At 37.4% G+C, this 22748-nt stretch overlaps 1 protein-coding gene across 2 annotated transcripts; it reads right to left on the bottom strand.

Moving 5' to 3' along the window:
- Positions 1–5155: 5155 nt before the first annotated feature.
- On the bottom strand, positions 5156–22644 carry abraxas2 (abraxas 2, BRISC complex subunit). 2 transcript variants are annotated; one of them, XM_056266318.1, is made up of 9 exons: positions 22502–22644; positions 20264–20354; positions 19490–19526; positions 18715–18781; positions 18374–18564; positions 18106–18228; positions 13417–13501; positions 6741–6858; positions 5156–6665 (listed from the first exon to the last, which is right to left on the bottom strand). In XM_056266318.1, exons 1-9 carry the CDS (start codon positions 22634–22636, stop codon positions 6214–6216), a joined length of 1299 nt encoding a protein of 432 aa, XP_056122293.1. In that variant the 5' UTR covers positions 22637–22644; the 3' UTR covers positions 5156–6213. The 2 variants fall into 2 exon arrangements, with proteins under 2 accessions (XP_056122293.1, XP_056122294.1); XM_056266319.1 differs by having other exon boundaries at positions 18106–18225.
- Positions 22645–22748: the final 104 nt, after the last annotated feature.

Genomic DNA, 22748 nt, shown 5'->3' with positions numbered 1-22748 from the left:
CGCCTGGTTATCTTCGTCTCGTTTCATGTTCGTTCGTTTCGGTTCCGCAGACCACCGTTCTATGGTTCTTTTGATTCATTTCGTGAACTGAATTTGCATGTTCTTTGCCACTTGTAATAACTGAAAGAGTTAACGCGGAGGAAAACCGTAAATGCTTAACTGGTTTTATGCAAGACCTTTTTTTTTACCTAACTTGTTTAAGGGAACATTAAACTGGGGTAAATTTGTTATATTTGTTTGTTTGTGTCATGCCATAGTTCAACTTTTAATATCATTATTTTGGCTTTAATTATTTCCCTAAAATAGGAAAATATAAATATCTCTATATATACTATATATATATACTATATATATATATATATATATATAAATGTCAGCATCATTTGATGGCTGATGAAACAAAAATCACGGGGTACTGGAGCTCTGTATAATCTTGTAAAACCTATAATCAGATCTCTTTGTGGTATGATGTATTAAAATCTGGGGTTAGATCCATTGACTGTACTTAATTCCCTATATTAATTTTTTTTTTTTAAATTAGATGGTACTGAATTTTGTTCCACTGTAACAGATGCTGTTAGAAAGCTTGCATTCTTTGTGTGGAAAACAGCACAACTCGGAGATGTTTAGCTGTGTTGCGGGAGCTTGTATGTCAATGGATGGGAACAAAAATGACAAGATTTATCTCAATTGACTCACTAAAACGGAGGAAAGGGCTCAATAGGGTAAGTGTGCAGCTGCTAGGATCCCATTTAGTGTAGTTAAAAAAAAAAAAGAGCAACATTGTTCATATGATTGCCTCATATGATGTACAAACTAAATATTTTAACATCATCTGCTATGTATTATAGTAAATAAATGATTTTGACAAATGATGTTTGCCTGATGTTCTTTTTCAGTCGCACATTATATGAAGAAACAGCCATTAGTAGAATGCCTTTAAAATGTCCCCTGCAATCAGGTTTGCCAGATCTGTGTAACAAAGACCAATTCTGGCCGGTCAAAATTATCTTAAATATACCACTCCCATTTCTAAAATACAGATTGTTAATTGTAACATTTAATAATGCATTATTAGAATCTAGAGTTGTTTCTGTTAACATTACTAAGAGGGATTGTTCATCCCAAAATGAAAATTTTGTCATCATTTACTCCAACTCATACAGGTTTGGAACAACATGAAGGTCTTTCTTCTGTTGAACACAAAAGATATTCAGTTGAATGTTGGTAACCAGACCGTTGATGGCACCCATTGACTTTCAATACTATTTTTTTTTTCTACAATGGAAGTCAATGGCTATCAACTGTCTGTTTATCAATATTCTCAAAAATCTTTGTGTTCAACAGAAGAAACTCATACAGGTTTGGAACAACATGATGGTGAGTAAGTAATGACACAATTTTTTTTATTATTGTAAAGTGTTACCAATAAAATTATCGTACCTTAAGATTGACAGCTGGTGAACAAATCCTTCAGTGGGGGTGGTAATCCTTTATTTTTTAACTCTTTAAAAAAAAAAACGTCTTAGTATTTGAAATTTTGTTCTGATTCTTGATTCTGATTATTTGCTCTTCTCCTTGGTCTGTCATACTTTTGTGCACACAAGCTCCTCATTAGTCATCTTAGTACAGTTATGTCATTGGAAGAATATAATTTCGGTAAAATTGTCTAAATACAAGTATTTCAGTCAAATTTAATGGATGCAATACGTGGGGTTAAAAGTTAAAAAGTAGAAACACGTAATTGGTAACCCTGCCTGCAGCGTTGCTTTTTTTTGAGACATTTGTCAGTGAGAGCGCCGCTGCATACCTGTGAATGAGGAACGCCACCTTCAGGTGAGATTATGAACTACACTACTCAATCCAACGGTCTGCGCTAGGCAAGCTTCTGCGCTTTATTTGATTTGTTTACATTATTAGGCAGAAGATACTATCCCTATGTGTTCATGTTTTGTAACGAATATGCTAACACAACTAGCCACAAGCACAAAATTGAGCATATATGTTCAATTTTCGACATTTCTTTGAATAGAAGTCAATGTTCCACCTGCCTTTCCCTGCTATTGTGGCTGAAAGCTTTTGCCATCAAAGGTGAGAATTTGAAACGGCCATGGGCGTAGGTTTGGTCTCAGCTTTGGTGGGGACACCCCCCCCCCCCCGCCGGCGGGAATTATTTTGTTGTAAGATAAGTAACAGTGCTTTAATGGCGATTTCCTTCGTCATTTCAGACTGCTGGCAATACAGAATATCACAATACAGAAGTGAATCTACTTCATCTCATTATATTGTATCCTGACCCTTCTATTCTATATCAAATTCTATTGATATATTCTATTCTATTCTAAAAAAAAAAAAGTGCATTAGATTAAACTGGGAAGGGTCATAAAGCTTGCATATTGTCCTAGGTTTACTGCTTCTATTGTTCTCAATTGTAAGTCGCTTTGGATAAAAAGTGTCTGCTAAATGAATAAATGTAAATCTGTTGTGGTTTGATGCTGTCTTTCCTGCATACAAAATGGTTAATTAATTCTGTTGTCTATCCTATGGCTAGCAAGTTTAACCCTCCTACCAGATATTGTTATTTGGATATTATCAATCAAATAATGATTCATTATATTTGAATAACCAACAGTGTTAACTTTTGCCTTTTTAACATTGCCAACATGTTTTTCCAGCACATGTGTCTAGCAAGTAGGCTACACTACAAATACATTACATAAACAGAATGTAGAAACGAAAAATGTCTCAGATGATCCACTGTTTATGACTGCAAGATTCTAAGTTAAGGTAGGCTAATTAACATTCAGTGACTTGCTAACGTCTATCATGATAGTGCGACTTCTATGAGTCTATCCGTGCTGCACACCCCTAATTAATGCTCCTAACCGTGAAAGATTGCAGAAGCTAGGTTTAACTGTAACAATATCCTGGGTAACCAGGATCACCAGTTAATACTATTTTCCAGTAGAATCTGCATTTGAAAGCCTGGTCAGTCACTACTACTGCTAGTTATTTGTGTGGCTAGTTATTTTTGCCTACTTACACTCTGCTTAATAAAAAAGCTTCGTATGTCCCCTTTCTTCTTCTTGGGTGACATAGCTGATCTACAAAGTACAAAAAGGGCAAAAAAAACGGAATATTAAAATGTTTTACTCTGGCCTTTGTATATGGCAGGCAGAGAGACAGCCCTGGTAACTTACCGTCGGCGTCGTCACGCGCGCACACACACACACACACACACACACGCACACGCATACACCACCCGCTCGCTGCCAGTGAGTGCAAGCACAAAAAGTAGTCCCGGCCCGCGCGTGTAGCCTGCCTATCAGATACCCCGCCGCCAATCAAATTACGGCGTATCTTGTTCTGTAGTCGTCCTGGCCGTTGGAATCGATCCAAATAGCAGCGCAAAGATCCAAATGCAGCGCAAATATCAAAATAGCAGTTCAAAGGAGCTTGCTAAATATTGGTGGGGACAAATTTGTCACCTCAAAATATTGATTGGGACTAGTACCTAGCGTCCCCCCCTAAACCTACGCCCTTGGAAACGGCCACATAAAGTGAAAGGGAGATTTACTCGCCCTCATGTTGTTCCAAACCTGTATGAGTTTCTTTATTCTGTTGAACTCAAAAATATAAATTTTCAAGAATGTTGGTACTAACCAGACAGTTGACGGCACTGAGAGACTTCATTTCAATTCTGATGGGAACAATGTTAGTCACTACAGCTGCTCGATCATAAGGAAAGAGTCATGTCTGACGTACAGCTGGCTAAAATGACAATAAAAATGACAATCAATCACATCATTGCTATTTCCCCATTAAAATGGCACACTGCCACATTTTGATTTATTTCGTTATCAGATTTGAAAGCTTCTGTAAGAAGAGGGCAAAAGGCAATATGGCAGCAGGATTGACACTGAATTAGTTGTCTTGAGATGTTCAGAAGAGATCACTGTGAATTGACTCTGATTAATCATAAATAGTAAATATTTGTTGAGAAAAAACAAAACAGACTGTGTATATGTGTGTGTGTATATATATATATATATATATATATATATATATATATATATATATATATATATATATATATATATATATAATTTATATTTTGTCCTTAAGTGGCATTTATGTTCATTCGAAACTTTCTAAGGAACATGTTAGTATGATAAAATCACATTTTTAAAGCTCAGAGGGACCGGCTGCCGGCTGTCCAAATGAGCCCATGTTAAATTTAAATGTGGCATTTCTCCACATCAGTGCAATTGTTTACTTTAACACTTTCGGATTTGTGCCGAAAACCATGGTGGTGGTGTCTTTTTGGCCTTACACATAAAGATCAATGCCAAAGGCAAAAACATTTAAAGCAGACAGTCAATGCAACATGATACAGCTGACTAAAACATCTCTGTCAGTGTACTCTCATTCACACTCATGCCAGGGAACAAACATTTTTTTTTTTGTCCTACACAGAACTGGAGAAATGTACTGAATGAAAAGTGAGATGTTTTCAGCCTCTCTGCCAAAATAAATGTCAGAGCGTCAGATCCTGAGATAAAACAAGTTTTGGATTCTTTGGGTGAAAAAGTCCAACAGCTCATCACTCGGATTCATTTGCCCAAATTGTTTGCAATATGCTCTACATGGGTGAATCTCACAAGAACATAGTCATAGTCACATTTCACATATATATATTAATATAAAACGAGTATGTTTTTGTACCATTAAGACATTATTTTTGGTTACATTTTTTCACGTTTTCTCCCCAAATCTCATTACTTTACTTGAGAAAAAAAGAAGAAGAAAGAAATTGTTATAAAAACTAAATTGTCATGTATTTATAGATCATGCTAAACACTAGTTTAAAACATTTCTGTATTATGAGAATGAAAAATGATAATCACCTTTAAGAACAAAAAAATCCAAGAGAGAAACGTAAAAGTAAAAATGTATATACATAAATGTTAATATCAATATTTGACTTAATATACAATTTAAATAATGGTCAATTATTATTATTTAATGATTAATGGTAAAGTGACCCAGACATGTTTTTCTGAGACTCACACAAACTTTAAAGGGGAAAAGCCATTTTGGTTTGATCAGACAGTAAAACATCCTCTAACAGATGACAAGACTGTGCTTCTACCCCTTAAGCTCTGCTGCATATGGCTGAAATCTTTATTTCACATTATCATAGAGTACTAAACTGATCCACCGCTGCACTGCTTTAAGTAACTAATGAACAAAGGCATGTGGACAAGATGATGAGAGAAAGCAACAGTCCAGGTACTGTAAAAGAATCCTGAGATCGATGATGATGCTGCATTTTGACCCTTGGCCCTTTCAGTTTCTGATTGGCTCCATCAAACCGCACGACCGGTAAATTCAGTTAAAGCTCAATGGTAAAAGTTTGAAGTGGAGCAAAAATTATATAATCATCGGTTCATTCATCAGGACAAAAACGTGTTTGATTTAAGCCAATGAAATTAGTAGTGATCTACAGTACGCCATAAAAGTACAAGAAGCACCCCTTATCAAAGTAACTTATATAATCATTAAACCAAAAATTATCTTTCTTTTTTTTCATGAATAGGCCATTATATTACTCAATCAAATCAAATATAACTAATAAAAACAAAAATAAAATAACTTTTCTAGAACAAGAACTGTTCAAGTGTCAGGCAGCTGCAGTCCTAAGCACGTATTATAACTGCGATTTTTTTTTTTTTTTTTTTTTGTCCATTCAGATTTATGAAGCGAGACAACGAACAAGTCATGGTTTGAGCTCACACAGAGATGTGTTTAAAGGCCGCAAAAAAAGACATCTTTCCCTTTGCTAATCTATTCAAATGCAGATCAAATGAAGGCAAAACAGTGCAAGAGGTAAATGGTGCAAGAACCGAACGACTCCAGTGAGTAGCAGACGCCGAGATAAGCAGGATGCACTTCTCCACCCAAAAAAAAGAGCGTAAAACGGAGAAAAGGGGGTCCGTCGGTCCACATAGATGGGGACATCATTCCATCGCCACTTCGGAGTCCGTCACAACCCAATGACGTCCCCTGCACAGAGCTGTTAAATGTGTACAACAGGACAGCATTGTCATAACTCACAAAAGGCAAGTGCTTGTTTGTGTTCTGAACACCACCAGCCTCACAATCACAAATAGTTCTGTTCATTGTCAATGTCCCCAGTGGTTTGCTCAATCACTATGAGCCCGGAGGGCTGTGGGCGTCTCCGTCGGGCCACAGGGTAGCAGGTCGTCCTAATGTAACAGCTTCCGATAAGGAAGGTGGCTGCAATTGCTCACTAACTAAATTTTCGTACTCGCTACTGTCCTCATCGTCGTCATCCTCATCCTCCTGGCCGGTGGCCTGGCGATTCAGGGAATCTGAGCTTGAGCCGTCTCCATTGCCCAGGCCCACACTGGGAGACGGGTGGCCGGGCGAGCCCACGGCTTGGGGCCGCGGTAGCAGTATAGCGCTTGGTGAATCTGGAGGCAGTGCGGTGCTGTAGATCGGTGGAGATGACGAGTTCACGGCTCTCTCTAAACTGGGCTCCACCGAGGGACCTGAGAGCACGACTCGAGTCAGCGAAGAGTGTGAGGAGTCGGGAAGGGCAGAGTTATCGGGAAGCGTGACAGCGGCTGCCTCTTGGAGTCCTGTTAAGAAAATAGAGAAGATATTAACAGAAATTGTTTCCTTTTTTTGCAAATTCGCAGATCATCAGCACATACTTCTCTCTTCCTCAGCGCTGTTGCGTTTCCTGAGAGCGATTTCCTCTTTGAGTTTGTTTACTTCTTCTTGGATTTTCTCCCTCACTCGTTCACTTTGATCCACTTCACAGCACACCGCCTGCGGGATGACAGGAAATTCATAGATAGCACATCCTCAGCATTATGCTAAATATTATACAAGTATTTCTGACTATTTATTTTAAACATTTAAATATTATTATCAAGGTTTGACATTTAAAGGGCAACTATTATGCAAAATTCACTTTTACATGGAGTGTGTACACAACCACCCTATAATGATAAAAATCCACCCAGTGCTTTTTTAATATCCCCATAAGCAAGCCTTTCTCAGATTCGGGGCAATGTGACGTACTTTTGCACAAGCCCCGCCCACGACTGTTGACGTACTGCAGTTTTAGCATAGACCCGCCCTGAGTGAGAGAGCTGTACACAGTCCGCCATTGTTTCGACACCAGAGCAGCTGTAGACAAGAATGTCTTCTAAGCGATTGAGGACCGGTGTTTTGTTGGATGTAAGAATGAATATAGCAGTCTTCATTTACTCGAGGATGGATCTGTACCAACTGTTCATGATCCAGCTTACGGTCTCCGGAGTGATAGGCCTATTAACATTACTGATCACGGCAGAAATGAAAGTGAGAGCGTGCACTTTATGACAGCTCATCGAGTCGTTTTACGGATATAAAGTTGACCAGTTTATTAATCACCCCCTGAAAAGGTGTGTCGTGTACATATTTGTTTACTGTTAGTTGTAACGAGTGTTTTGTGTAATTCGCTGTGTATGTTGATGACAATGAAAGGGAGAGAGAGAGTTTCTCTCATATGGTGTTTATTCAGCTCTTACAGTGATTTTCTGGAGTAAAACTAACGCTTCATCTTTTGTGTGATGTAAAATAAACTTCATTGAACATATCAGTATATTTTTGGCCATCATTCAGACGCGGTCCGCTACAACAGGCTTGTACTAATAGTGGATAAAAGCAAGATGAAAAATAAGCTTTAAATATAGCTGCGAGCAGCGATTACGGGCCCAAGCCGGTGGCACCGCAACCCCGGTGCCTTTAGTTACCTAAAGGCACCGGGGTGGCGGTGCCGCCGGCTTTGGCCCTTCATCGCTGCTCGCAGCTATATTTATATATATATATATATATATATATATATATATATATATATATATATATATATATATATATATATATATATATATAAAAAGCCGGTGGCACCGCCACCCTGGTGCCTTTAGGGTTATTGTGCACGACGTGACACAAAATATCTGCTCGCTATCTGCCGAACGGCTCTGGTAGTTCCGCTTCAGCACTGATGATGTTGTAGAAATAGTGCGCTCTGGTTGGTCTGGATTATTCGGGATTTTTTATTTTATACAGAAATAAGTTATTTATAATTCAGATGAGAATAAAGTTAGTGTTGATTAAAATGAAGGAAAACAAATATATTGATCTGAAATATAGCACATTAATTTTAAATGTATTTAGGTTCAATTACCAAACATACAATCTTAATTTAATTTAAAGCAAACAATACATTTAAAATATATGGGTTGTATGCACTTTTTTTTATATAAAAAAAAGATATATATCCAAAAAGACAAGGCCTTAAAGGGTTAAACTCTTGTCACTGTAACAGACGCAATCTCTCTCTCTCTCTCTCTCTCTCTCTCTCTCTCTCTCTCTCTCTCTCTCTCTCTCTCTCTCTCTCTCTCTCTCTCTCTCTCTCTCTCTCTCTCTCTCTCTCTCTCTCTCTCTCTCTCTCTCTCTCTCTCTCTCACACACACACACACACACACACACACACACACACACACACACACGTCAAGTCACTTACATTTTAGATGCAATATTGAATAAGCAGAAAAATCGGATTTTCTGCTCTGAAAATATAAATAAGCATAAAAATTGAATAAGCACTTTGAATATTCTAAACAGAATAAGCACTAGTCGCTAATGAATAAGTACTAGTACTTAATGGAATAGATACTAGTATCTAAAAAATAAGTACTAGTAGCATGAAAATAGAGACTAGTAGGTTAAAATGATTAAATGTTAAAACGGCTTGCCATATTGGCTCAGAGAGAGAGAGAGAGAGAGAGAGAGAGAGAGAGAGAGAGAGAGAGAGAGAAAATGACCTTTTAGATACTAGTACCTATTAATAGATACTAGTATTTATTCAATAAATACTAGTACTAAGTCATTAGATACTAGTACATATTAAATAGATACCAGTACTTATTCATTAGCTACTAATACGTATTCAAAAGAATATCTAAAGAATAAGCACTTGTATCTAAAGAATAGGCACTAGTACTAAAGAATAAGCACTAGTCCCAAATGAATAAGTACTAGTACTTAATGGAATAGATACTAGTATCTAAAAAATAAGTACTAGTAGCATGAAAATAGAGACTAGTAGGTTAAAATGATTAAATGTTAAAGCGGCTTGCCATATTGGCTCAGAGAGAGAGAGAAAATGACCATATTCAAACCACAATATCTGACTTTCTGAGGGTCGGAGCTAATTACTTTAAATTAGAAAGTTGTTCGGCTTGAGGAGAAGAATATACACGCTGAGTTTTGTAACTGTAGGTAAAACTAACTAAGTCATAACACACTTTATATGTCCTTTTTTAGTCATGAAAATTAATTTCCTCTCCGTGGCCAAACCGTTCGAGATATCAAAAATCTGTCCACAATTTAGCATCCTTAATGTCTTGACTTCATGCACACCGAGTTTGGCAATGATTGAATGAATTGCCTAGGAGTAGTACTTCAAATTCCACAGCAAGCGTTTTCCAAACAACCCATAATAGCCGATTTCCTGTTGGGCTGGCGTAAAACTTGACCAGGGGAAAGATGTTCGGCCCGATGAGATCTATATGTGTACTAAGTTTCATATTAATTCATGCAAGTGTGTTGGATATATGGACCAAATTGTTGGACCCCGTTCAAGGGGGCGCTGTTGAGCCCCCCTGCCACGCCCGGGTACCAGCTTCAGCACGGCCCTGATGGCTGTGGGCTCTGACCTGTGTGCAAAGTTTCAATAGTTTTTGAGCACGTTAAGAGCCCCAAAAGCCCCTGAAACCTTGAACTCCATTAAAAGCAATAGACAAATCCCTCACACACAGAGACGAAGAGAGAGGGAGAGAAAATTCTCAGGGTTGTATGCTATTTTTTTTATATATAAAAAGATATATATCCAAAAAGACAAGGCCTAAACTTTAACAAGGGTTAAACAATCACTGTAACAGACACAATCACACACACACACACACACACACACACGTCAAATCACTTACATTTTAGATGCAATATTGACTTTTTTTCTGTTTCAGCAGCGAAAATAGTTAAACAAAGATCACAGCAGAACCATCGAGGATCTCACAGCAACGCGTTCTCATTACTGAATGATTCAGCATTTTGAACGAATCGGTTGACTCAAAGATTCAACGACCAATCCATAATCTGTCTCATTCATGAATGACTCAGCCGTTCGAACGAATCGTTTGAACGAATGAATCAATGACTCGCTCATTAAGACGGTCGCCTGGCGACACCTAATGACGGTTTAGTGATATGTTTAAAAGTATCATTCTGTCCAACGATTGTTAATTAACTCATTTGAAACATAAGCTATATATATATATATATATATATATATGTATATATATATATATATATATATATATATATATATATATATATATATATGTATATATATATATATATATATATATATATACACACATATGTATACACAAAAATAAAATAAAAACACATTTGAAGCGTGTTTGCTTACTAAATTGTGAGCTGAACGAAAGTTGCAGCAAAGATCAGCAACAGGAGTCAAATTTCATTAATCACGAGAGTGAAGAGCTGACTGAAAAAAATGATGATGGAATATTTTGTGTAAAAGCGCCTATTTAAGCGAATCTGTCATTTACTCATTTGTTGTTGTGTATTACCTGAAAACCGGAAACAATCGGCCCCCGATATGGTGCTAATTTTAAAGTGACACTAAAAAGTATGCGGCTGCACTGGCATTCATAACGGTGCGCGTCCATGGCGACGAGCAAGCAGAACAGAGCGAACGTTTTTTCATTTCCACTTCCATAGAAATTCATTCGAGCGCACTGCGAGCGCCACCACTATGTCCGTGCGGACGTCCTTACTTTACTTTCACTTTTATATTAGCGATTTAAAAGGCCTCGCTGGTGTCTAACGTCGATTAACCGGTGGGAAAAGATCCTCACAGCCACATACCTAATATATTTATATTTAATTACAATAGCCATACCTGATAAAAAAAGTTTTATGTACTGAGTTGATATCATTTTGGACACAAGAGGGCAGTATAGCCCTTTGTATTACTTGATGTATTTATTTTTTAACTGAATAGCACATTCTGGCTGTTTTTAAACTTGTACATTATTCTTAAATTGAAAACAAGAATAAAATGGGGTTAGTTCTGATATTTGTGTAATTTTATCTAGAAATAAATGGTGTATAATTAATTTTTTAGAAGATATGAGGCTTTTAGTGTTTACTTTTTTGACATGACTTTAATCCCTCGCCATAGCAAAACAATTTGAGATATTCAATAGCCATTCACAATTTAGCTTCTTTAATGTATTTTCATCATGTTGAAAAAGTTTGGTGGGAATTGAATAAACCACTTAAGAGGAGTGGGTAAAAAATCAGAGGCTTTTTTAGCCAAAAATCCACATTCAGACAAAAATATCTGACTTTCTGTTGATCCGAGCTAATTACGGTAAATTAGAAAGTTGTCCGGCTCGAAGAGTACAATATACATATCGAGTTTTATTACTGTAGATAAAACTAACCCCCCCCCTTTTGTCAAAAGCATTTAGGAAGTGACACACTTCCTGCTGCCAGTTGGTGGCGCTATAACTTTGACTCACAATAGTCACATCCATGTGATCGGGCTCTTACAACGAACACACTGTTGAAGTTTCATCAAGATCAGTTAATGTATGCAGTAGTTATGACACACTTCCTGTTTCACGTTTCTCGCCATAATTTTGTTTCCTCGCCACGGCCAAACCGTTCGAGATATCAAAAATCCCCTCGCAAACTTTCATCCTCAATGTCTTGACTTCATGCTGACCGAGTTTCGTGCCGTTTGTTTGAATTCTCTAGGAGGAGTATTTCACATTCCATTGCGTGTGTTTTACCAACAACCCTAAATAGCCGACTTCCTGTTGGGCTGGGGTAAAAAGTAAGAGTGTGAAGTATATATGAAACGAGGAGATCTACATGTGTACCGAGTTTCATATTATTACATGCAAGCGTGTTTGATTTATGGACCATGTTTTCGGACCCCGTTCCAGGGGGCGCTGTCGAGCCCCCCTGCCACGCCCGGGTACCATCTTCAGCCCGGCCCTGATGGCCGCGGGTTCTGACATGTGTGCAAAGTTTCAGGAGTTTTTGAGCATGTTAAGGCCTCCAAAAGTGTCCAAAAGGTAGCAGAAAAATAATAATAATAATAATAATAATAATAATAATAATAATAATAATAATAATAATAAATAATCCTAAGGAAAACAATAGGGCCTTCGCCCTTTGGGCTTGGGCCCTAATAATTAAACTAGACTACCGGTATACCTGTTCTATTTCCTCTGTAGGCATTATTGTCCGACTTTTAAAGGGATACACACTAAAACGGTGCGTTTTTCTGAGCCCCAAAAAGTGACAATTTAAACATGCTGTAAAAAATTATCTTTTGGGTATTTTGAGCTAAAACTTCACATACACACTCTGGGGACATCAGAGACTTATTTTACATCTTGTGAAAAGGGGCATAATAGGTGCCCTTAAACACCTGCCAACTTGACAAATGTGGGTGGATTACAACAGTGGCGGGTTGAATTTGATATACAATTAAATAAATATATGCACTGAGGGTTTCAGAGTGAAGCCAGGCGCTTTAGTAATTTAATTAAAAATTAGACGCTTTAATTGAATTCCGGTTACATGTTTTTTGTCTCCGTCTCAGTCTCTGCATGCATGTTTGGGCTTCCAATAACATGCATTTAGGAACGCATTTATAAAGTGCATCTTAGCAGCTTTGTTAATAAACTCCATTTCTGCATATGCTGTGTGTTTGGGTTGCTCATTTCACCAGATTTGTAACATAAATCATTTTTGAATCTATGCCTATCATTTATGAATCTTTCTATCTAACACAGAAGAATACATCAATATGTTTCTCAACATGTGAACTGTTGTTCATCACGATTTCAGGATAAAAGTTTAAACCCTTGATCTGAGTTAGCATGAGATTTGATGTCCACATGTTCTTGTTCAAGAAATTACAGTGGTTGTAGCATTTCTATTGTAAAAAAGTGGCCAAATATTAAAGATTAAGTGGACATTTGAATTGAATGTTGTTTGACCAATATTAAACAAGGGTCATGCTTTAAAGTACAACAATCAACCCAGTATCGTTTATCGTCTTGTGAGCTAAGTGTATCATCCCAGCCCTAACGTTATTTCCCAACGACAAAATTGTGGCCACTAAAATGCTGAGTGACTAGTTACTTTGGAAAACCACTAGCCTATATGTTAACCAGCATCTCCTGGATTGAGCTTAAAGTTAAGAAGCAGTATAATGATGTAACTCACCTGCACTCTTTCTTGAAGGGCACTGTACACCTGAAAAATAGCTCGAATGTCTTTCATCACTCCATCCTTATCAAAGAAGTCAGTCCTATAAATAATAATAATTAAAAAAATTAGCGATCACATTCAAGTATTTACTGCAGTGAAAAGTGGCCCTGTTTTAGGTTGTGTAGTTTGCATTAAAAATCTGTGCAAATATATGGCCTCAAAGACAGGTATATAAACAAAACTCCTCTTTTTCTCTACTGATAGACCAATATACTGGAAAGACTGATTGATCTGAGAAAATGTAGCAATTCTGAGACAATTCTAAAATGGTTGATTAATAGGATTGGTAATTTCAAGTGTGTCCGCTCTGAATATACCAAACTTGTTATTGGATACTGCACATTTTCTGTTTTCAAATATTCATGTGTAAAATAAATATTTCTTTAATATTTAATTAATAAATGTTGAGTAATATGTTTAATGTCAGCAAATTTGAGAATGTCTTATTTGCTAGCCAGATCTCTATATACTAGTGTTGGTCTACCACTACTTTTTCAGTTAAAGCTGCAGTCCGTATTTTTTTTTGCTCTTTGTCGCCATCTCTGTTCAAAATCTGTAATTGCAGTTATTCAAGGAATTATCAACTTTACGTGGGTTGTGCCTCGGCACGGCACAGCGCGGATGAATCCAATGTTTTGAGGAGAATGTGCGGCTGTCAGTCACCGCGCCGGTGTGGATACTGTCATTCGCAATCACAGATTCTACTTTTTGGAAGTATGACTAACATAAGAATTTTCACCGGAAAATGTCATCTGAACTAGAGGTCTTCTCGGGTCCTAAAAACTGTACCCGACCCGAATCGACCCGAATCACTACTTACCCGAACCCGACGTGCATAAATTATTTTTTTTAAAGAAAAACCCGACCCGAGACAGACCCGATAAAATTAGACCCGAGTCCGACCCGACCTGACGGCATTTCCTTTAGAACCCGACTGGACCCGAACGTAAACGGCATTTACATTGTGCACAGCCTGCAGCCCTGCGTTTCTCAAAAATGCACTTAACATAGACGCGCAAGTGTAAGCGCGCTGAAGTGCTAAAATGTCAATCACACATCACTGTAACCCATTACGTCCTATAAAATTTGGCATAATGTTATTTACCGGTCCATACGATGATTAGAACCACCATTCGTTTTCCCTGACATTTTTCGCAATTTCTGTTATCGCCTCCATGGTTTTCTGACAGTGTCGCGTATTTTTAAAATTGATTGACAGGCCTGGCTAAACGACAATTCAAATACTTGCATTTAGTCAAACATCCATCCACATGATGGCGCACTAGTTCTTCTTGGCAAAGGGAGGGGTTGGTTTATGTGGAGCGAGCAACTGAGTAAATAAATGCAGAGGCAACCGTGCTTATGCTTATAGCCCATTTGCACGTAGAAGCGCGGATTCGCTCTCTCACTTAGAAAAAGTGAGAGAACGGTGTCATAGAGTTGTTTTAAATACTGCAATTTTCTTAAATGCCCAACATAGTTTAAAAGAATTCGGGTCTTCTCGGGTCCATTTGGAAAAGGCATATTTATTTTAAATTACCCGAGACCCGAGGCCACTAATACCGAACCCGACCCGTGTCCGAGACACTCGGAGTTTTGGACCCGAACCCGTTCGGGTCTCGGGTCGGACCTCGGGTTTTCGGATCCAAGTGGACCCGTGAAGACCTCTAATCTGAACAAGTAAGTAACACTTTTGTTCTGACCAACTAAGGGGAAAAAAGCATTGCAGTAAATCGCGCTGATTAAATCTAACAATCGCTTCTCATATCACGTCAAACCGTGCAAATTATACTTTGTTGTCAAATTGTTAATGTTAACAACATCAGCATTGCGTGACTACATTTAATGCCCTTCTGATATTTATCCTTGTTTTCACATGGCCGGTTGCAGTCTCTTTTTCCAAACTCTCAGTCCAAAGTCTTTTGCATTTTACAGCGGGTGAATCTCTCTAGTTGTCACTGGTGATTGTCGTTTGAACCTTTCTGGATCCGCCATCAAATTAATAAGTTTAATTATATCAAGTGCTGTGAGAAAAGGCTATAAACCTCCAACATCCTCACACGCAATATAGCCTACTAGCCGAGACTCCTTCTTTATGTGTACAGATGTGACGTGTTGACGCAAAGACATGCTCGAATTTCCCGCTGAAATCCACCAGTACCACTGGAATTAAAAATTCATTATTACAAGCTTACCGTTTTGAATCGAGCTAAGGCAAGCAGATAGTTTTGAACACTGGCTGGTTATGTACTTGCTCAAAAAATGATTTTGAACCCAAAAAAGTTACGGACTGCAGCTTTAAAAATACAGTTAAAAAATTTGCGGTCAGTAAGATTTTTTTTTTTTTTTGACAGCCTTGGTGAGCATAAAGCCTGTTTTATGCTTCTGCGTCGAATCGACGGCGTACCCCCGCAGAGCCCTCTGCGTCGCCGCGAACCCCTCTCCGCCATAGCTCGACGTGCACCTCCAAAAAATTGTAACTACGCGTCGAGGCGACGCAGACCGCAAGGGCTGTGATTGGTCAGATTATACATCATTTCGGGAGTGTAGCTTTTCCGGTTTCCCCCTCCCGCTATACCGCCATTTTTAAAGTGCGCAGTTTGTATCAACGATGTATCACGTTGAGGAACGATTAAATCACTTCTGCGATTAAACATTTGCAATAAAATAATTTGTTGTTCAACGTCGATTAGTTCCAGCTGCAACAACATTCTCTCTCTTTCGCTCGCCATTATGCGCGTTTCCATGACAGATTTGCGCAAAACTTTTGCCTTTTTTTCTAAATGTCGATAAAAAAACTATTGCCAAATGACCGATGTTATGCGACTAAACGTCTTTTTTTCCATAATCATTCCAAAAATCATGGCAACGGACGTTGGTAGCCACCGCACTAGACATTATTATTATTAATGGAAGGAGACGCATTAATGGCATTAATTAATGGCAGGGAAAGACACGGAGTTCTCCCTCATTTCAGCTCCGAGGTCTTGATTGTGGCATTTCTTTGAGGTTTAGAGTCCAGTAGGCTATTCCTGTAATTATTGTTTCTTTTATGAATTTTATGAATCCATTCGTTTTACCTTATTTAACCCGTAATTGCAAAACGAAAAATGAACGGTTGTTGTATTTTTGAAACGCAAAGTTGAACACCAAAATTGAAATTTGAACTGTACACCAAATGCTGAAAAAAAAAAATATCAACGAATGTTCAGATAGGCCTAATTGTTTATGATTTTTTTGCCCCTTTATTAAACATTTAAAATATTCACAAATTAATATAGAAAAAATGTAGATTTTACTGGTTTTCTAAGGCCAAATTAGAACCTGGAAATAATATTTTTCCCGGAGTGCTGAATGAGAAGAGACATAACCACAGAGCCTACAGAAAGGTGATTTATAGGTGAGATATAGGTTATAATAAATGTTTCTGAAAAAATAACGAGGCATTTTAATTGTTTATTAATAAACTATTGTTTTCTAAATCAATGTCGGCTAAAAACATATCTCCATCTCCGGATGCACCTTTAGAGAGAAATGCACCTTTCATACGGATTACATAATCAGAAGGTATTAGCTTTCGATTCGAATTTGTTCGTTTTAAAGTGGACATTTCAATAGCCTACATAGGCTATTTTTGTTTCAGTTCTCGCGCTTCAGTTCACGGAGACCATGAAAGCGCGCCTGATTGTTTTATTTTATTTTACAAAAGCAAAACGTTTTGTTGTTATTGTGAGTTTACGCAAATAAAAGAAGTTGCGAATAATGTATTATTATTTTCTGTATGACCAGAAATGATTGAGTATTTTAAGTAGTTTCCACCGTTGATAGGAAAACGCAAGTGTTCGCGCCCGAGCCTCCCTGCCATCCAGTGCGCGCTCCGCACTCTGCACACACACTTGGATATGCGTCAAAAGCTTGTGTTTATTTGTGATAATCTTAGCCCTGCCTATTATTATTGTCCAACCTGTATTTTGAATGAGATGTGACGAATTGCTTTGTTCCTTTTTTGGATAAAAGCGTCTTCTACATATGTAGCCTAATAAATGTTATAATAATGATTATTATTATTATTTGCGGACACGGACCCCAAACACACCGCGTCTTCTAAGGCAGGTGACTGTAAATGCGCAAAACCTGTTTCCAAATATTATATTCAAATATTCAAAATATTCCTTTTTCAAATTGCCTGAAAAACCTCCTCATGCGAGTGTAAAATCTTTTTTTGCGATAAACGGGAGTTTTTGCGAAATGCGTATTTTCAATTCGCAATTTCAATTCGCGCAATTTGAAGGGTAATGGAAACGAAAGCGGAACCGGCGCACGGAACCAAAACAAACTAGCAAAGAGATTCGCAAAGCACACACCACCCTAGCGTTCTGGCGTTGAAATGCAACGCGATGCAACGCAACCTGACGCAGAACCATAAAACGGCCACGACGCCGTAGGAGTGACGGCGTAGCTACGCCGTGGAGTTGACGCAGAAGTATAATGAAGCCTTTAGACATTTCTGAAAACATTACAAATCTTACCAACCCCAAACTTTTGAACAGTAGTTAATAAAACAAAACAACGCAATATTTTTCTATAGCTACATTCCATTACATGGCTAAAATAATATTGAACATTGCAGTCAGGTTGCCTCACCCATGTTCTTTAATAACACTGGCGTAGTTCTTGGAGGTGTTCGGCACAGATGAGACTTTATATTCCTGTTGACTGGTGTTGCCCAGGTTTGGGATGCTTAGAGATATCTTCTGATTATACCTGCTGGGAGAAATAGCAAAATTACAACAGAAACACACGTATCAGCTACACAGCGCCATTTGTAAACATTATGCAAGGTATTATGGAATAACAATAAAAGAGAAACGTCTCCCACTCCATAACTTTGTATTAGACAGCTTGTACATACTTTCTGTTGGGCCTGAAGAGCACATACTCCAAAGCATGTGTGGAACTATTGGCTGTGGAGATGAAGCTGAAGAGGAGGAAGACCAGATCTGGGATGCCAAGTATATTGGTCAACTGCTTATGGATCACCTGCTCCCTGAATGACATCTGCTGTTGGGTGTTCCTTCGAAACCGGTACCAGCCGATAACATTCTGCACAGGAAAAGAAACATTGTGAAGTGGGTCGGCTGAATTAAACACACAAAGAGGCACAATGCAGGACATAGAACCTGTCAAGGTACCAGTTGATAACATATTTTTTCTCTCGCACATTTGTATGCATATTTAATGGTAACTGCTTACTTTTCTTCTATCCTTGAGGATTCTGTTGAGACTTTCTTCATTGACGTTACCTGCATAGTCATAAAAGCTGCAATATGCAAAACAACTGTAAGTTTGATTTGAAAGAAAGAAAGAAAGAAAGAAAGAAAGAAAGAAAGAAAGAAAGAAAGAAAGAAAGAAAGAAAGAAAGAAAGAAAGAAAGAAAGAAAGAAAGAAAGAAAGAAAATGTATGTCTCTCATAACGTTCAAAAGTTTGGGGCAGTACAATTTTAAAAGAATTTTTAGAAGAAATTTATACTTTAGCAAAAAGTGACAGTAAAGATATTTAAAATGTTACACAACATTTCTATTCAAAATAAAAGTTGTTCTTTTGAACTTTTCGGGTTTTTTAATCATGGTTTCCATAAAAATATTAAGCAGCACAAACTGTTTTCAACATTATATTACATAATAATAAGAAACGTTTCTTGAGCATCAGATCAGCATATTAAAATGATGTCTGAAGGGTCATGTGACACTGAAGACTGGAGATGCTGAAAAATATACGTCTAAATTACATTTTAAAATATATTAATATAGAAAATAGTTAAATTGTAATAAATTTTCACAATATTACTGCTATATTATTTTTGTTCAAATAAATGTGGCCTTGGTGAACATAAAATACTTCTTTCAAAAACATTTTTAAAAATTGTACTGACCCCAAACTTTGAAATGGTAGTGTATATTTTTATAACATAATAAATATTGAAGAACGCATCTACTAAATCCAAGCACTGATGCAGGACGTTCTTACCTAAACAGTTGTGCACAAGGTTCATGATTATGGACCTCTGAAAGTCAAGTAAATGCAAGTGATTAATTAATCAACATCGGAGTAAAATAATCATGCTGTGAATGTTCAAAAGGTCTAAATTTAAATATTCATTTCCATACAGGCAACATTAACCTTGCAATGGACAAAGAAAAATATGCAGGCAGTGTGCCATTATGAACAGTCTAGAGGACAACATGACCTTCATAATGGCTTCTTACTGCAAATATAAGATACTATCCGCCCGGACCCACTTTTAATGTTGTGGAGCCCTTTGTGAAATTCTATGTAAAGTGATCAGAGTTGAAGGGGTCTGGGAGCAGCGCCAAACTCAGAAACATGATCTCTTAATATTGGAGAGGAGCTATTTCCAGTATTTTGGAGCAAAAAAAAAAAAAAGAGAGACTTTCGAGACTTTATCTTTCAGGCCTTAAGACTTTACTCAGAAATACTGGCTGACACAAACTTCAAAAATAAATCCAGTCAAACAGTTGAGTGGCTTATCAGGTTATTGACAACAAGGGCAGTTTGCTACAGTACTTTGGATGGTTGAGAATGAACAGATAACATCAGCAGCCATATCTTGAACTGATAGCTCAGGACAGGAAAGTCATCATCACGTCCTCACTTTGAAACATGTTATGTCTGTGATCTGAGACTGGAATCAACTGAGGATTTCAGTGATGAGATGCATCCTGTTTTGAATGACGAGTTACTAAAATGGTCATGAAAAAAAAGAATCAAACATGGTTTTACCTATTACACTGAGGAATTCTGAACTACCGATGTGTGAGTCGCTGATGCTTAAAGTTTCCTCTTGTCTCACTTCTCCCAACAGGAAGCCTTCCTAAAAGAGTCAATAAACAATTTTGCTGTAACATTAAAATGGCAATTTAATGGCAAAGATAGTGTAGTTAAAGTCACAATGAAATCAAAATTGACAATTCTTTTTTTTATGGAATATTGCAGTATTTATTATAAATGATTTACCTGTGCACATCATTATATTTTTTTTTAAATACAAGTGCCCTCACGATCTTTAATTAAAAAATAACTTCCCCAGAGACAGCTCTTCTCTGATGATGTGTTTACTGGCGTGAGGGAGGGGCATCCTGTCACAGCAATAGCAAACCACAACCATCTAACAATCCAATCAATTCCCAATGGACACAATATTTTTTTTCTTGTTCAAGAAGACATTTCACTCAAATATAAACATCACAAAAGAGAAGACAAGTCTATTGCAACCTTCGTTTCATTACGACTTTAAGACAAAATGTTAATGTTGACATAACTGAATAGGCACCTTCCACAAACAGATTGTGTTTAAAAATTAAGTATTCATTACTATCATTATTTTTTTATGACACCCCTATTACTACATACAGTCTAAAACCATTGTTTGATTTAGCAATTTCCTAGCAATAAACATAAAAATTATGCTGTCACTCAGTCTGAGCTACCTGGGTTCAGTTCAATTCAAGTTTATTTGTATAGCGCATTTCACAATACATATTGTTTCAAAGCAGCTTTACAGAAAATGCTTGTTTTCAATGTAACAATTAGGAATTATTCTGTGATCAGTCAGAGAAGAGTGTGTCAAAGTAATGGCAGTAATATACAGTAGAAGAGTGGTTAGAGGTTAGTAAACATCATGTATTCAGGTAAGAAGACGATTTTGTTAGGCAATATTGTTAATAATAATAAAAAAAAATGTTTGATTTTTTTTTCTTATACAGTAACAGACCAAATGCCATTTAAAGGAGGATACAGACATTTGACGTGTTTAAAAAAAAAACCAAAACATGAAATTTGCACCTCTAATGGTAATGATATACCAAAGTGTACATGTTAGTCAAATGTGCCCAGAATTCATGCAGTTTATTTAAAAAATAGTTTGTATAAAGAGGTCTAAAAAAGAGAAATGTCACTGCTGCAACGGGAGAACAACAGAAACACTGTTCTCCAGGCACTCAGCACAACTTCAGAGGCTGTTTACGTGTTCAGTTTAAGCAACTAGATCACACTGAAATTGCTGATTATGTTTTACAATTAAAATAAAATTAGGTCATGAAGGTGGTTTACTATGAAAAACCCATATATAAATATTATAGGCTAGATTGACAGTCCATCCCATAAACACGTTCAAGTTAAGTGGTTGGCATTTAGATATTCAGTAAGGAAATTTGACAAAAACCGTCATATCTTTGACAGGATGAAAACAGGTTAAGCATAACACCTGACTAACCAGCTCAAAACAACTATGCGAAGCCTGCACGGTCAATGACAGATCACCTACTTCCTAATGCCAGAGAGAATGACACAGAGCAAAAAGGCTATAAAAATTATCATTATCATGTAGCAATGTGTACTTCATTCAATATGTCTGTTAGACATTCAAGTATGCATTTGACAGTTGTTGCTGACAAACAAGTTAGCCGGTCAGCTAATGTGACTATTTTAGACGCATTGATGTCTATGACTATAACACTACCTCGACGAGATTTAATTCACTGAACGCTACCAGGCAGTATACATTTATGAAAGTGAGCGATGATAAACTAAATAAACGGGAATGCCACTTTCTGACAAGCTTGTAAAATCCGTCGGCTTGTAGGTTTGCTAGCTGTCACCCTGACTGCGTCTCAAAACATGGTAAGCTGCCTAGCTAGACCGCATTTTGTTGACCATTAAAGGCGCGTTCTGAGTCAGCTCTATTAGACTCATGATATCTAAAATGCCGCAGATATTAAATACTACAAAAATGACAAAGACTCGAAATTTTGAATGTTCAAATGCACCCTTGATGCTAACGAACGCTGTCTAGATAGACAGCTTACCAGGTTTTGATACACGGCCATTCTGTAGCCACACCAGGAAGATGACACCGGGAAATGAATTAATTCTGATTTGATGGAATAAACTGTTTGTTGTTTCGCTATGCGATCGTGCACTTAAACATTTAGAGTCAAAGTCAGGTGACATAGTACTTACATGGTCAGAATTGCTGTTGGCACTGTGATAACACACAGAACTAAAAGTGTATCCCGAAATTGACGCCGCCATGATGGAAACATACGCGCCGAGCCCACAATCCTTTGCGCACGCACTGTACATCAGCCTGTCCATGAATAAACAAACCTGTCCATGAATAAACAAACCTTCTGTTGGGGTAAATTGTCATATATTTGTTTCCTTTCTTTCTCCTCAATTTCTTAGGAAATATTTCTTAATAGGTTAA

Source organism: Rhinichthys klamathensis, unplaced genomic scaffold (genome assembly GCF_029890125.1).
Source record: "Rhinichthys klamathensis goyatoka isolate OS25496 unplaced genomic scaffold, OSU_Roscu_1.1 h1tg000247l_1, whole genome shotgun sequence".
NCBI lineage: Eukaryota > Metazoa > Chordata > Actinopteri > Cypriniformes > Leuciscidae > Rhinichthys > Rhinichthys klamathensis.
Note: the sequence above shows the minus strand (reverse complement) of the source record. Positions and strands in the feature narration are given on the sequence as shown.

Excerpts from the sequence above, each read along its gene's own strand:
- abraxas2 (XM_056266318.1), bottom strand. The coding sequence starts at position 22,636 with ATGGACAGGCTGATGTACAGTGCGTGCGCAAAGGATTGTGGGCTCGGC. Across the intron at positions 20,355-22,501 it reads CCAACAGCAATTCTGACCAT|GAAGGCTTCCTGTTGGGAGA; the intron begins GTAAGTACTATG and ends TGACTCTTTTAG. Across the intron at positions 6,666-6,740 it reads CAGCGCTGAGGAAGAGAGAA|GACTCCAAGAGGCAGCCGCT; the intron begins GTATGTGCTGAT and ends TTTTCTTAACAG.